We start from the raw sequence: 16675 nt of genomic DNA on the forward strand, positions 1-16675 counted from the left end.
AAATTAAGAAAGAACTTGCCGTATGGTGTTTTTCATCGTAGAGTCTTTGCTATTTAGAGAGGTATGAGCTCTCTTTATGCTGAAAAACCTCATGAGTGGTTGTGTTGGGTGCCCATATTTCCAATGCAGAAAACATTTGATGTTAAACAGGTTATAAGGAAATAGACCTTCCACTTTCATTAATTCCAGTTCTCAGAGTAACTGCTTCACTTTATAATAAGATGTTTTTCTTTAAAAGTATTTGTCTCTTAGACCCTACTAGAGGTTTTCTCTGGATTGATTAGAAAAAAAGTTGGTGGATTTTTTTTTTTTAAAAAAACATTCATAATGGTAATGTAATTCTGTATGTCTCTGAAGTACTCGGTTAGCATTGTTATTCATGTGGATGTTCCTTGCAGTAATAGATCACTCCCTTAAAAACACTTCAGTCCTAAAACTACTGGGCATTGTTTGACTCATGGTAATATACTGGATCTGAAGCACTTGGCACTCTGAAGCAGGTCAGACCACAGCAGTTTGTGCCTTATTAAAAGCTTTAACTCTGTTTAACTCTCACCGCCAGAGGGGTGGTTGACACTGAGTAACTTGGTCCTGGATTTGAGACATTTCAGCCATAAAAATACTGGCTCATGAAAGAAACATCAGTGTGACTGACAAAGCTAACCGAGCTGGCCCACTCGTGTCTCTGAATAAAATGAAGGATGCACATAAATCTTTATAGGGTCAGGATTTCTCTGTGTCCAGATCGGATGCTGAGGTTAGGAGAGCGTTTCAGAGGTCAGTGATTAGCTTTCAACTAGAGTTTCTCCAGGCTAATCTCCTAGGAAGGAAAGCTATCACAACTTACGGCAAGATAAACCTCTGGGGTGTAACTATCACCCTGTCTGGATTAAAGAACAAAGCAAAAACTGGAAAAAAATACAGCTACTAGTATTTAAAATAAAAGATGGCCTCGCACAACTCCTTTTAATCCAGCACTGAACTATGCATTATCTCAGCCTTAGGTGGCTATTTTTTGTATCATATCTCATAGCTTCCACATTTCAGTTTCTCCCTGGATGTGACTGCAGGCCATCTAAAGGTTGTCTAAAAAGGTTATTTTTATGTACTTGTGGGGTTTCGATGCTTAACCTGTTTGAGGACTGCGTAAGCTGCATTTTTGGTCTGTCTCACCTTTGCCCTTTCCTTTCCCCTTCTCCAGCTTGCTCCCCCATGCATTTTTGAGTCTGTTATTCAATTTGTTACCCATGATAACATCTCAAGGGAACCGGAAAAAGTAGATGTCTTTACAGTTTCAACAAAGTTGCCTGTGTTGGGCATGGAAGAAAGATCAGTGCTTCCCATGAGGGGAGCATGGTAGTAGCTTTTCAACCCTTTGTAGGTCCCAGGGAAGCCACATGGAAGAGAAACATCGTAATGTCCCAGCTCCAGGACAGCCTTCTTTCAGGCCTGTGTCATCACAGATGCCAAAGAATACAACCAAAGGACAGTCAGCCCTTGGTAAAAAGCATCCTTTACCTGGAGAGGGAGCTCCCCTCCACCTGATCCAACCCTGAATTGTGCTCTGCAAAGGTTACTTTTGAGGATTTAAGTTATAAAGAAGCTCAGGTATTGCAACATCAAGGAGAAAACTCTAGTTTCAGACTTCGTAAAGAGAGCTGGGTGGTGATGGGGGGAGAATTAAGGCAGAAAGCTGGAACAGGATTGTTTTTGTCTTATTATGATCCTTTAATCATATTCCTTAAAAATAAAAGATTTATGGTGTGTGTAACTTAAAAGGTGTTAATTGAACCACTTAGTGGCTGCAAATCCCTAAACATTTTTCACCTGTCAGTTCCTATTTTCCCCTCTCAGTTTATCCACAAATGCTTTCCAAGTGAGTGTTAACCCCTTGTTAACACCATCAGACTTCAGTGGGACAGAATGCTTAGCTTGATCTTTGCTGTGCCACACCTAATGGACATGCTTTTGGGCACAGAAGTCCTTCATTTTTCTCAATCTATATTGATTGATCCAATAAAATATTACCTCTGCCTACAAACCTGGTATTTCATACATCCTTAGATCTGTCACATCTCAAGCAGCACTGTTAAACTCTGTCCTTAATATTTTTCTGCCTACTCACTAATTCCTAACTTTCTTTGTCTGGGGTGATTTTTTTTTTGAGAAGATACAGTTATGTGATTATTCTCTTCATAGTTCAGCTTGCAGTGCCCAGCTCTTTTCTGCTGGTCAGATGTGGATCTTGTGCTCTGCTAGCATAGAGCATCCCTCCTCTAACCAGCCAGGGTGGCACCAGTGTGTCTGCCTTTCTCTAGGACCCTCTCCACCTGCTCATGCTGCCCAATGTACTCTCAAAGCTGTCCAGATAGAAGATGGCCTTCTCTGAGATCTGGCCCGGGGCTGTATTCTTCCTGCTTTTGTGTGATGCCTAAACTTACAGATTATGGGTTTTTTCTTAAGCTGCTTGAAGCCCTGACTTGAGTGGAGATAAGATGACAGGGGGAACAGGTTTGAACCAATAAATGTCTACTGCGGTGTCGACCCCCCTGCCATTAACTGGAGACTGCTCCTAGCCCAGAGCCTTGCTGTGTTATAGCTCTAGGGCTCTGAACTGCTTTGGCTTCCATCAGTGACTGACTGCTCTGCCTGAAAACAAGACTCCAGATGTCAGACATGGTTGTCTCCGGACTGCTGCAACCTTTGCCTCAGTCCTGGTGGGCAGTGCCTGCCAGCTTCATTTGGTCCTCAGGGAGCCACTTAAGCTTCTCTGAATGAGGCTTCTAGTAAATCATAGACTGTCAAGACACACTTTTCTGTGGGTACCTAAAGGTAGTAGAGCTGGTGTAATGATAGCTCCTTGATGATACATTTCTGGACAGCCCTTGTACCTACAAGGGTTGAGGACACTAACATTTTCTAATTAATGACATATTGTGGAAGAAGTGAAATCAGGGAAAGCATTGCCTGGGCTGTATCACTTCAACCATCCTCTTAGCAGCTGGTGGTTAAAGATGATGACTTATATTGGGTAAATAAAACTTTTAAAGCTTCTGAATGCAAAGTTTTAAAACCAAGGGATGCTGTTACATGAAGGAAATGTGCAAGTGTGTGAACAGACTGTGGGTAGATAGAGGGTGCACAGGGAGTGATGTTGGACAGGTTGAAAAGTGTCATCAATGTCATCGTTCTGTACTGGCCATTCTAAAGAAAGCTCCCAGTGATCCACTGGGGAAGGTGTGTCCTGAAGGTTCTCTTCAAGCATCATGCAGTGGCACGAGAGGCTTGCAGAAAGCTGCTGCTGTTGGATGACTTTGTCTTGTTTCTGTAAGTTAGAGAGTAACTAGTGCCGACAGAGGAAGTCAGAGCTGGAAGTCTTTTGCATCACTCCGTGAAGCTTCCTGCTGACGCATGCACCAATAGCATGTTGTTCCTTTCATGTATTTCTTCAAATTTGTCTTAAAAACCAGTTGAGTTTCTTGCCTCCCATTATGTGGCTGCTCCAGAACCTTTAAGCTTGTTGATTCCATGCAGCTAAATAGCGGTGAGCTACGATTAGTAGTTGGTGTGCGTAGTGCCTCCATAGTTATAAAACTCACACCCCAGTAAGTTAATTTTGACCATACTGAGGAGCAGAACACCAGTGCTGCTTTAACAGTGTTTATATATTTTAACTGCATTAAAAAAGGAAAAGGATTTTTCACCTCCTGTGTGTAAATGCTGTATTCCTAAGGGAAGCAGACTGCATGTGTATAGTGGAACCAAGAATTTGCCAAGGTATAATACTCCTAAATCAGTATCCATGTATCTACATCATATTGAAATATGTAGCTGCACTGATCAAAGCAGTACTAAGAAGTTACAGAATCATGGACTTCTAGTTTATATTGTTGGTTAAAACTTGGCCCCAAGGCTGCCATAATCTAGTTAACTGTGTCAGAGCTGTTTGATGACCTGCATGAGTTGGATCTGTCAGTTCAGCTTCTGCTACATGCATCACAGTTGATACCAACTGGTGTGCTTTTGTGCCAGATGGTCCAAAAATTGGTGAACGAGTATTACAAATTTTCTTACCTCTGTCAAATTTTTTGGGAGTCAGAGTGGAGGCATAGTGCCAGAACACTACAAATGTGACTTGGCAGTGTCACTGCTCTTGTTTTGTCTGCTGATGGTTAGAGTTTGTTGGTGGAACTGTCATTTAGTTTTGCACGGCCACTTTAATTCTGTTTAAAATATAAACCCATGCAATACATATTGCGGTTCTTGATCAGGAATACTCCTAAACTGTCCGTAGCAAACAAATGGCTGTTTCCTTCTTGATAGAAAGGGAGTCTTTCCTCATGTACAGAAAGCTAGAAGTAGTTTCTCAGAAGTCAAACTTTCATTTGCACATAGGTACAGGTAGAGAACATTGTATATGTGCCAGGGGAGGGGTTGATTTACCATCCATGCAGCTGTGTGTTTTACATACATAGCTTCTGTTAGGTAAGTAGTTATCTTTATGGCAATAATAGTAGTAGTAGCTATTGGCAAGAGGCTAAGTCAAACGCTGAGCTCTCTGTGACAATTTGTGTGGAATTAAAATAACAAAACAATCACAGTATTAAAGATGAAAATGTTTTTTAAAAAAAAAAAAAATCCCAAGCCCTAGCACTTCATATTGAGGGAGGCAATATCACTTAAGCCAATAAAGCTTTTCTTTTAGCTTGTGGAGGAAGGTTTGTTATGCTTCTCGTGGGTTTTAGTTTTGTCCTTTCCCGAGTGTTTCAGTGGGGTGGCTTGATCAAATGCTGCATGCTTTGCAAAGCCACTAATTGCCTGACTGTATCACAAGAGTGATTTTTGTGTTGTATGATTTAATATAAGACTGACTGGGACTCTTTTTCTTTTTAAGCTGTATCAGCTGGAGTAGTTACCACAAGAACCTGCTAGCCAGCAGTGACTATGAAGGCACAGTCATCCTTTGGGATGGATTCACGGGACAAAGATCCAAGGTCTACCAGGTAACATGCAATCAATGAGCAACACTTTCCCACACCATGGACCACGTTGGGGGAGCAGTATTCAGTCTGAGATTCTGCTTCTAGTCTAGCAGTAGCCTTTTATCTCCCACAGGGTGAAATGAATGCTCCTCCTCTTTAGTAAACGTGTCTCATCCAGACAGCTTTACTGAGCTGTTGTCCTCCGAGGGAGGCAGCTATATCTTTTTGTCACAGTCATGAGGCAGTTGACGTTTTCTTGCTGCTGCTTTCGGGTAGGGAATCTGCACAGGGAGAAATTATTTGGAAGTTGTTTGTCTCACCTTTCTTTAGAAACCTCTCTTTCTCCATACCTGTTCCACTTCAGTCTTTGTCAAAAGCCTTTTGTAAAATCCTGCAGTGATTGCTGCTGCAGGTGCTCGTAAATCAGAAGAGCAAAATGCGGACTTAAGTGGCGAGGCTGGGAGAATGGAACAGTAGGCAGAACCCTTCCTGGTACAGTCCTGTGCTTGGCAGAGCGGTGTACGCATGCAAGTGGGCTGAGCTCAACAGCAAGACCTGCTTCAGGAGAACTTTCTGGCATTTTGTCTTTTCATGCAATTTGAACATTGTGTTTCTGTATAATGGATTCTTAGAGGCTTGTAGTCGGAACAAGGAGGTTGGAAGAGAAGATGGTCCGTTTGGGGAAAGGCTGGAAGTGCTGCAGGCTATTGTGTGGGTAGCATAGTGCATTGAAACTGGTCAGTGATAATGAATGAACTACAGACTAGCCTTCAGTTCCCCCTTCTTGACAGTTCAACATAAGTTTTAATTCCTATTGAAGCCTTTGTTTACTTTTTCCATTGTATTTTGGCTATTTTATAATGCTTGTTTTCACTAATCCTTTGCATATCTCAATTAAAAAGAAATTATACTGGACAAAATAAACCTTGTCTGTTTTCCTCTCAGATATATTTTGCATTTCTTTATAAGGCTGAATAATGAACCTAGAGAGGACCAGCTGTTGCTTATGTTAAAACAAACTCATTTTGTTTCCTATCAGATTACTTGAATTTTTTATTTGGATTTGCATAGAGGCATGCATACTGACATCTGCTTCATGTGTATTAGAAATCCTTTAGTGACTCTGTCCTGGCGAGCTTTTCATATCATCATCTTGCAAGGCTTTAAACAAAGGGTTTGACTGAAGTTTTGGGTTTCATTCAATGCAGTGTTTTGCTTACATGGAGGATGTGCCAGCATAGCAAATACAACTCTTTTGTGTTTTGGGGGAGAGTGTGCATCCTTGTAAGAATACTTGTTTGAGTGGAAAACTACAGGATTAGACACCAGAAGTTTTGTTTAAGAACTCAATAAGAAGGTGAGGGTTTCCTGGACTTTGAGAGGAGGTGTTTGAAATGGCTTTGAACAGGCATCTTATTGGTATTGGGAGATACAACTGTGATCTGCTAGAATAAGCAGCAGCACATGGTGGAACCACAGCCAGTCAAACTGTGCTACAAACACAGGTCTCTAATGTATATTTCGTGAAATAATTTCTTTTTTCTTTCAAGTAAAAAAAAAAAATAAAATCAGTTTTTTAGTTTTTAAAATTGCTATTCTACTGTCTTTTGCTTTCATGGCATGTCAAGCATACTACAAGCATTGGTCTGATTGGGAGAAAAGGTATTTTTTGAGAAACTACTAAACACAGTAACCTTCTCTGTTCAGGACTCTCCTGACAATTTATACCAAACAGCATGTGTGTTTTCTTTTACTATTTTATCAGATTACAGCTCACTACCTTACAATATTTTTCTTGTTTCTCTAAACAGGAGCATGAGAAAAGGTGCTGGAGTGTTGACTTTAACTTGATGGACCCAAAGCTATTGGCTTCAGGCTCTGATGATGCCAAAGGTATTATTCTTTTTCAGTCTCTGTGCAGAAGGCTTACACTCTGTGTATTCCCTTTGAGGAACAAAAATGTGAAATTTCAAGTAGCTGATTCCTCAGCTGCCTTCAGTATTGTAGTTGTCGTGGTAATGTGTCAAGATATTACTGAACTGTTCAGATCTGAGACAAGGAAAGGCTTTGTTTGGATTAAGATTTCTTGGTATGATGTTCACATTTTTTGGGTAATATGCTCTCTAGCTAGCGTTTTCCAGGACACTAAACAACGCAAAATGTGTTTTAACATTAGTTAAGCTTGTTGAGTTAAAGCCTTGGGGCCTTTCAAAAGAACAGCATGTATTTATATTTCAAAAATGAGGTGGTTGGTGTGAAAAAGCAGAAGTTAAAAATGCCTGCTGCTGTTTTACCTGTAGCTCTGAATGTTAAAGACTGTGCACAACGAGAAGCTTTCTGCTTTCATGATGTGCAGTGTTTCTTGAAGCTTAACAGTCAGATGGTGGACTGAATGGGAGCACTGGGACCAACTCTTAGCTGTCCCCATTGGGGTGCGTTTGATGAAGGACTTCTCGAGAGAATCCTTAAGACAAGCCCTTTCCTAACAATACTGGTAGAAAAATGTTCCTCTTCTAAGAAGAAGTAGGAAACTTCTAAAGAAAAGGATAGCACTGAGTGATATGTAGTATTCTTCATCCCTAATGAACAAGATTTTATCTGTAATATGTTTACAATATCAAATTAGAGTTATTAAGCAGCAAGAGTGTTAGAGTTCCTTTCATAGTCAGTGGGGAACAACTCTCCCAGATGGGCTGATACAGCTCTGGACAGAGTTCTTCACGATTTGCTTTGAAATGATAAATTAATTTTTCATAAACATCAAACCTTGCAAGCCACTCCGCCCTCTAAAATGCTTTTAAATTCTGTTTCAAAAGAAAGCTATATTAGTGTTCCTCAATTGCATTTGGCAGTCTTAATGTAGCTGGTAATTCCATTTACAAACTGCATCTTTAATGATTATTTTATATTTAAGGTGGGTTTTAAATGTTTTTGATACACTTCCCTCCCCTTTTTGGTGGAAGTCAAGAGTGTTTTCTGTGTGTTTAAATGCATCAGGAGTGAGCATTTGCCTTGTAAATTATCATCCTCTTCATCACATTGCTCCCCACTCATGCTATGCATTTGAAAAAGCTTATCTGCCAGGTAGACATGCATTTATTAGCATGTTAACAAGTTGTCCAGTTTTGCAAAGCCAGCTGCAAGCAGAGCTCCTGTATCTAGTTTAACAGTTCACTTCAGTAATAGTTTCTAAAAGCGTAGTGTTTACTTAGAAATTATTGTAATAAAGTCAGCAGATCTACATAACTTGCATTTCAATTCACAAAGGTCTTTTGAAGGTGTATTGGGGTTTTGGTGAATAAAACTAGGCTGCAGCATTTTATCCTTTACTTTTACTGTCATTTGCCTGTGATTTGCATATATAACAAGCCTATTAGAGACAAATGGAGTCCTGTGTGGAAGTGCTTGAAATAAGCACAGATTTTAGAAGTCTTTAAGGTACAGAGCAATACTAGCAAATATCCAAATTAATGTTAGTGTCCACCTTCCTCTTCAGTGATCACATTGAAAGGGTTAAATGTGAGGAAAAGGTAACACCTATGACGAGTTGTCTTAACTCAAACCTGCCTAACTTAAATTTTTGTCTTTCTGCTTATCATGTTCAGGAGTGTTTGGTTGAGTTCTGGCCAGCTTTGGGTACATATAATACCCACTTTGCCAAGCACAGCATCTGGTGGGAAATCCAAGTTCTATGTACCCTTCCTGTCCTCTTTTACTTCCCTGCTTCCGTGAGACCACACTGGGCTTTCTAACAAAAATATCAATGCTGATAGATATTGGTGTGACCAGAGAGATTGGAGCTAGTCTCGCCGTGCTTCCCCAGAAAGCACAGGTATAACATTTTCCTGTCAACTGATCAGGACAGGCAGGCAAAAAAGTGACAGCTTTGCCAGTTCTTCCTGCTTGCCTGCATATCTGCCTGTCTCTCCTTCGTCTTCTCAAGTTGGAAGCTAATTTTTAAAGCACTTGGTATGCTTGGTTGGCATGTATTGAGGAAGGAGCTTTTAGATGAGGAATCCTAGCATCAGTGCTTCACAGCTGTCTCTGCCAAGGCTCAGTGACAGCAAAGGGGGTGTTAATGAATGGAGTGCTATTAGGGATAAAATGATTCTGATACAATTAGAAACAGCATCCTTGGGCCTCAGGTCCTGCATTGTCCTCATCATTAGATGAAGATAATCCAGGATGCTTATTTGTGGAAGATCTTTTTACTTTAATAGCAGATGAGAGCATAAAAGCATTATTGTATTTGAAGTAACTACTGTGCGTATGAAAACCTCACTTTTATCTACAGTTGTCATGCCTTTCCCTTTTAAAGGGGCTAAGGTAGTTGTGTACGTCTATAGGGACCTAACGGTGTACTCAGACTAGACAGCAGTGAGCAAAATTAAAGTGTTTACTTGTGCTACAAGCAGCTTGGGGAAATGGCACAGTCTTAATTTCAGTTCTTTTATGCACATAATAGCAGCAGGAGCTATGATTCTCATGTAAGTAGGAAAGGGTGAATTTCTGCTATTGGAGGAGAAAAGATTATTTAATTTTGTGAAGGCAAAATGATGCCATCAAAGTGCCAGGATGGGGCTGGAGCTAGTGAACTTAGCTAATGACTTACAGCTGCTTCTCAACCCAACATCCCTGTCTGTTCTGGATTAGGAATGTAGTTTAATGGCCATGGTAAAGGTAGCAGGTGAGATAGAGCAAAATATTTTGTGATGCCACGTGGGTAGAATTTAAGTCTCCACTGGGGTAGAGACCTGTTTTGGAGTGATCAAGCATTTGTTCTCTGCTCTGGAGTTGGTTTTGAAGCTCTCTGAAGCTCAAAGAGATACAAGCAGTACTGATAAACTCAACTGAAGAAAGAGTCCTGGTTTTATATCCTTTCTGTAAGCTACAGTCCCTTCACTATTCCCAGCTCAAAATGGAAAGGTGGAGCAGAACAGGAGCACCTGATTATTCTGAGCCGTAGCAAGCGGTTACTTTTCATTGTCTCACAGCAAGGAGGAATGCAAGCATCTGTTTCATTACATCTAAGGAAAGTAATTTCTATGCTGCCTTGGTAAGCGAGACCATTGGTACCAGTCCTACAGCTATTTTTTTATAGTGTCCCTGAATTCAGGGGGGCAACACAGATTTGCAGAGCTGGCTTCATAAAAAGGCATGGCCTTCTAGAGAGGGAACTAGCCTGAGAACTGCAGATCAGAGTTTGCTCCTCAGCTTTTTTGAGGACTTCCAGAGAATTGTTTGGGGCTTCATTTTCAGGGATACTTAGTTCTTTCAGCTTCTGCTGACTTTAACTGGAGGTATAGGTGTTTATTGCTCTTGAAATATCAGGCTGAACTTTCAGTTTGCTCATTTTCCTGGCTAAAAGAAGTTTGATAATATCCTGGAGATTTTTGGGGTTGTTGGATTCAGTTGGGAATACCTTGAAAGGTCGAGAAGATGTTGGTAGTTAAAATACCAACCAAAATATCTGTCTGGCTGTGTCTTATGCAAGGAGGAATACCCTGCGGTCATTGCCTGCTAACAGTCATCAGTTTACATCATCCTCCTGGCATGCACAAGGCAGTGGATCAAAAATTTTGCTTAGCAGGGACAATTCAGCAGCTTCCTTCTTTCCCAGGGATTCCTCAGATCTGTGCAAACAAGTTTTCTGGTAGCAGTGTCCTTTTCCTGGTTTACAGTTTTTTTCAGAGTAACAGCAGCCTCTCCATCACGTGACCAGATAAAACTTTAAAGAATGACAGGCTGGATGAAATATCCTTACTATCAGTGTACCAGCTGTGTACATCAACACCTTCAGCTATTGCAGTACAGGCTTACGCCTCTTTTAGTCAGTATTTATACACAGAACTGATATATAGAAAATTCATTTATAAACTTACATATCTGGTGTAAAGCTCCAACCAAATAAAAAATATCTTGAAAAGACCTAAATATTTTAAACAGAAAAGCCTGTTCTGGAGGCATCTTCTTACTTGTTTGGTGAGGCATAAACATTTGGCCACATAGAGATGTGTCTCTCAGCAGCTGCAAAATTAGGAAACATATGCTTTGAGAAGATGTGTTTTAGAAGTAGTCAATCTCAGATGGTTGCTTGTCTCATCAACACAATTCTAAGTGTTGTCAAGACATCTGTACATTGTATAATTACTGCCTCGACCTCAGCAAAATTGCTGAAAGCTATAGCAAATAAACTCTACCCTCACGAATTATGCTTTATTAACCTGTCAGTTCTTTTTAAAAAATAATGGGCAGTTCCAGGTAAAACTTGACATGTTTCATTATGCGTTGTTATATGTCACATATATCCTTTTTTATGGCACTGACTAAGATATAATTGGAGCCCAGCATATCCCACAGCAGTTAGATCACAGAAATTGCAGACTCTAATCTGTGTCTGTCAGTTGTAACAAATATTATGATGGCTTTGAACATGCAGGTTGACTCTTCACCAGATTAAATGGCTCTGCTTATGACCTGAAAACTTGAATGAAAAAAGGAGCCAAGTTGAAAATGAGCCCTCAATTAGCTTTTGCTACAAAACTGAGAACAGATGGCCATTCATTTATTGGAGGTGGTGTCAAGGAGAGACTTGGCCACTTTGGATGCAACTTTAAATATTGATACCTGGTTGGAAGGCTTCAAGACAAGCCTGTGTGGTTTTAGTACTAGATTTGGGCAGAACATCGCTCTGAACTGTGAGATCATGTAGCCTCCCTGCATGCCTCAAGGTGAAGCAATGTTGTCTGCCAAGACTGTCCTCTTGTAATCATGGTACTATTTGCTTCCTATACCATCTCATCCATAAACTTGATGTCCTCTACTGCCACTGCAACTTATAGACTGTACATCTCCTGGTGTCTGTTCGTTAAAGCAAAATGCTAATGTTTTATTGTTTTGCAAAATTGTCTTTCCTGGCTCTGTTCCCCTCCTTGCCCCCAAGTGCAAAACACGATGGAGAAGGTATATCATCCAGTCTCACTTGGGAGAAGAGAGCATCTTAAGCCATGCTTGCAAAGCTGTTGGTTTCATTTAGAAATGTAGCTAGATGTTTAGGATGAATATTATAGCTGTGGGAAATGAGAATGGATTTTATTTCTGAAAACCAACAACAAGGTGGGTGCTGTTTTCATTGAATTTTACATAATGCTTATATGCAAATACAGTACGCATCAGTGTTTGTATTTCTGGTGTATGTGTGTGCTGCTTTATAATGATTCCAGGCAGCTGTCAGATACCCACACAGTGCTGTATTTAAAATGATTCCTTAGTAAGCTCTGAGCAGTCACGTATTTCCTTCATCCTTGAAGCAGTTCTCCTAGGTATGGTCAGAAATAGCACAATCTTGTTGCTTTTCATTGCTTGCCATACTATTAAAACGCACTATTAAAAAGTAGGTACACTGGAATGAACCTGTCAGTGTTTCTCCTTTTCCTTGACCATCTAAAGCATCCTTGAGTAATCCACGTGGAAGCCTTGCTGCTTCTTTGAAGCTCCTGGGAAAAACTGACCAAGAGGTGATACAGAGGGGTCCTCAGAGGGTGGGGGGACACACCATAAGACCTGCTTACCTCATTTATTGACCACAGTGGGTAACAAGATTCTTGTTCTTTTGCCATTTTTGCTCACTTCACCTTCAAAGTGATCTTCCTGTAAAAAGACAGCAGAGGACCCATTGGCCACAGATCTGAAGAAGTCCAGGCAGCTTGTTGCAGCTGTTTAGGGGATTAAGCCTTCATGTAGCTCTTGTGTGTTCAGACATTGGCTTCAGCTTGCTCTGCTTCCTGCCTCAGCACACTGATCATGATACTCGAGTACAGCACAACCCACTCATCAAGAAAAGGGGGAAGGGAGAATATGTAAGTCTTATTTAAGTCTGCCTTGCAGGCATCACTGGGGCTTGATGCCAGTGTGCTGCCCCTTCACCTGGACTGAGGGCAAAGTGTTTCATCTGTAGCTTTTTAATAGTAAGGTTGGCTACATGGGGAGCACATGGCACTCTTTGTCTTCAAGGTTAAATAGTACTTGAAGTGTTTGTAGAGGGTGGAGAAGGCTGTATTTTGGAAAGCCGCTGGTGTTTTCTGTTGGCTGTTGTGTGAAGCACTGAAGTGAGTATTCAGGGGAAGAGCTCATTCTGTACCACAAAGCTTGATCAATGTTCACACGGTAGTCTCATAGAACAGTAGAGTTACTTGTACCAAGGAAATATATCATCACAGGAAGCCAGCATACTGATTTCTTTCCTGTCTGTGCCAGTTTCTTGAGAATAAAACAAGTTGTTCTCACTCACTGTGCTCAAGCATACAATTAGGTATATTTATTCTGTGCAAAGCAATTCTGCTGAGGAGCATGGAGTTCCTGCATCCCAGCTAAGGGACAAGGAACAAAAGGGATGCAGGCCTTCCTGCTCTTAGTTATATGAATCTGTGGTCCAGTAGCCTTAAATGCTGAGATTCTAACATGTGGTTAGTCACCTGCTTTGGTGTTCTTAGCCATGCGGGATGTGGATTTTCAGCATCTCCTGTGTGTATGGAGGTGGGCAAAATATTTACAGTGCATGCTTGAGGATGTTCTCAAGCTTACCAGCCATCAGCAGCAACTGAGCCTTTATAATCACTAACATCTTAGCAACTGAGGCTTTTCAGAATCTTATTTATGAAATAACTAGATTTTATGCCTTTCAGATGAGGTTGATTTTTGTTGTTGTTTGTTGTTTACTCATTTATCTTTTTCTATTTCTCTAGTGAAGCTGTGGTCTACCAACTTGGACAACTCGGTAGCAAGCATCGAGGCCAAGGCTAATGTGTGTTGTGTCAAATTCAGCCCCTCTTCTAGGTATCACCTAGCTTTTGGCTGTGCAGGTAGGTAAAAGGGGGGTTGGGCAAAGAGATATGGTTTCTTCCTTTTTTTTTTTTTCCTTATTCCCGCTGAAAATGTGAGGTTGGCTGCTGTGCCCAGGACTGAGGTGTTTTTGCAGTTAAAATACCTCAGAGTAAGACTTTTCAAGTGTGCAGTCACCCAGAAGACATCATGATACCTGAGTGTCAATTTCATCCTGCAGCCTGACTTTTTAATTTGGGTGCCTCTATCAGAGATAAAAGCTCATGAAAGCAAGTCGCCTAGTGTGTTTATTGAGATCACTAAGGCAACCAGGCAAAGCTCAGCTTTGAGAGTCTTATAGCAAAGTTAATGTGTTAACATGGTGATAGTTGTTCTTTCTGATTTATAGCATTACTCTATAAATACTACAAAGCCATACTGGCAATTTTAACTGGTTTTACCTGAGGCGTGCTGTAAAACAGTGGCTGTGTGTGTTTCCCATAGCTGCAACTACAGTCCCTGTGGGTGGGCTCATGTTTTCCTAGGTTGGACAAAGCATTGCTGTTAATGGTTTCAGCTTTTTTTTTTTTTTAAGTAGTCAGTGGGGAAGGTACGATGAACCTCTTATTCACTTAAGTTAAATAGTTCTTGGTGATAATACAAAGATTTGAGAGCAGAGCGGGTATTGCTTTGGGAGGTAACTGTATCGTGCTATGCATGCAGCAGCTGAAACTCAGAGGTACCTATAAATGTTTAACGAACTCTGCATTTTCTTTCTCTTTGGGGAGTTTTAATGCACTTGTAACTAGATGTTCTGATGACATTTGCTATCTCTGGACTTCAGGAGATAAGTTGATCATTCTTGCAACCACTGGTTTGCCATTTCATTTAGGTGTTCCCATTTCTAGGCTGCTTCTACTTATTGTGACTCTTAAGAGGAAAAAATAAATTTGCATTTTGATACACTGTAAAAAATGAATTCAAGTTGGAGTGTAAAATATTGACTTGTTTGACAGGCATCTCGCTGAAGTCTAGTGAATTACATGCAAGAATAGCATTGAATTACAATACTTACTAGCAGTGTTTGTATGAAAGGGGCTATCTGTGAAAGGCTCTAGGGAAAGATGAGAGCACTAGCTCCAAATGGATCAGCTGCTGATTGAAATAGATATGTAAAAGCACCACGAAACAGAATTCTTCCTGATAAATCAGTAACTGGGATTCCTTTCCACCTGAAAGGCAGAGGGGGGGATAGGGCACAGATGAATCTGTGAAGGCTTTCGGAGCTGTAGGGCATGTGGGATGGAAGCAGATAGGAGTGTCTTTGTCCCCACGCTCACGTCTAACAAACCACAATGGGCTGGTCTTCAACAAGTGTGTTTGGGAAAGAAGCATTAGCGAGCACTAGCGGTTACATGGAGGTTTTAAATAACTACATGTGTATTTTTATGATTTAGAGAACGCTGAGGGGTAAAATGGTATTTGTACTGGGGAAGAAGGTGTAGGAGGGAGACAAGATAAAGTTTTAAAAGTGTTTACATCTGCTTGATGCTTGATAATTGAGTCTCTAAATAAAAATTAAAATGGGTATTTAACTATGAGTGCTGAAACAATTACATGGAGTAATTGAACTGATGGGAATGACTTCCCACAAAGGAATTCTAATTGATCTTTCAGCCATAAATACATGTGAAAAAATGGCATATGAAATTAAAAGAAATACTGGGGTCTTGAAAGATGTTATCTCTGAACTCCTAAAAAAAAAAAAATCAGAGCAAAGAAATGAGTTAGTGTATATTTTCATACTCCATGTAGTGAAACAGTCCTGTTTCATGAGTTATGATGGACACAAACAATTTTTCCTCCATCAGTTTCAGCTGGTCTTGTCTACTAATTTCATTTAGTCTATGGAAAAAGCAATCTAACTTGTAAATTGTGTGATTTGTCATGTGGGCTATAAAATTAATAAAGGAAGAGCCAAAGCTGGTTTCCTTGAGTAGTATAAAAAAAAAAAAGGTGGATTGGGCACACTGACTTGGCCATTCCTGTTTGCCCCCCCCCCTCCAGCAGGAATAAAGATGAGTGATACAAAACACTAAACACTAATTCAGTGACCAGTTTAGTGGGCAATTTTAGAAAGCTGTCCTAGCTCTGCCTTGGCTTATTCACATGCTGAGAGGATTTTGTTTTGAAAACTGTTTCAATTACTTACTCAGTGATTTAGTCAATGGTAAAAGAGCCAAGACTTCCTAGCATTGCATGGCCAGCAGAGTTTTGTACAGAATTTAGGCAGAAGTGCTGCTCCTGTGTATACACTCTCTTGTTTTATTTGTTGATTTGATGGAACTTAATGCTATATATGTGCATACATATATTTATAGTTTAAGACTTGATGAGATAAGCAATTGATGAAATGGTTGAGGGAGGAAGTATTGTTACTTAATATTGCAGATATAAAAGGAGGAAGTAAATTGATTTAATATACCATCATTAAACTAAACATTAAACTAAACATACATGTTTCAGTTCCCCCCCTTTCTCTGTATGCAGAATTGCTTGCTAGCTAGCATGCCTTGCTCTAGCAGTGCAATTTTGACTGCAAGTCTAAATTTTTTCATAACTTTGAAATTATAATTTTTTCACTTTTCATTTCTTGTTTTTATTTTCTCTTGAGAGTCTTTCTTAACCATCTATACAGCTGAAACCCCTTTTCATAAGCTCTCGTTCTTTTACACCTTGCTTAATGAAACATTTTCCTCTGCCATTGACAAATGCATCTTGCCCACTTGCCTCCATCTATTAGAAATGCCTCTTTGAAATGGGTGTTCCTTACCAGATGCTTCAACTAGATCAGCATCTCTTTGAAGCTCTGT

The 16675-nt window shown here is 40.3% G+C and overlaps 1 protein-coding gene across 3 annotated transcripts in view; it reads left to right on the plus strand.

The window, feature by feature from the left end:
• The window catches only part of COP1 (COP1 E3 ubiquitin ligase), a 132592-nt gene that overhangs the window by 61411 nt on the left and 54506 nt on the right, over positions 1 to 16675 (plus strand). For all 3 annotated transcript variants that reach the window (XR_014228161.1, XM_082311800.1, XM_082311801.1), the window contains exons 13-15: positions 4895 to 5003; positions 6794 to 6875; positions 13727 to 13843. Coding sequence is in view for 2 of the 3 variants with exons in the window: in XM_082311800.1 (XP_082167926.1) it covers positions 4895 to 5003; positions 6794 to 6875; positions 13727 to 13843 (308 nt within the window). In the remaining variant the exon portion in view is untranslated. The remainder of the gene's footprint in view (positions 1 to 4894; positions 5004 to 6793; positions 6876 to 13726; positions 13844 to 16675) is intronic.

Source organism: Platalea leucorodia (genome assembly GCF_965183815.1).
Source record: "Platalea leucorodia genome assembly, chromosome: 5".
In the NCBI taxonomy this organism is placed as follows: domain Eukaryota; kingdom Metazoa; phylum Chordata; class Aves; order Pelecaniformes; family Threskiornithidae; genus Platalea; species Platalea leucorodia.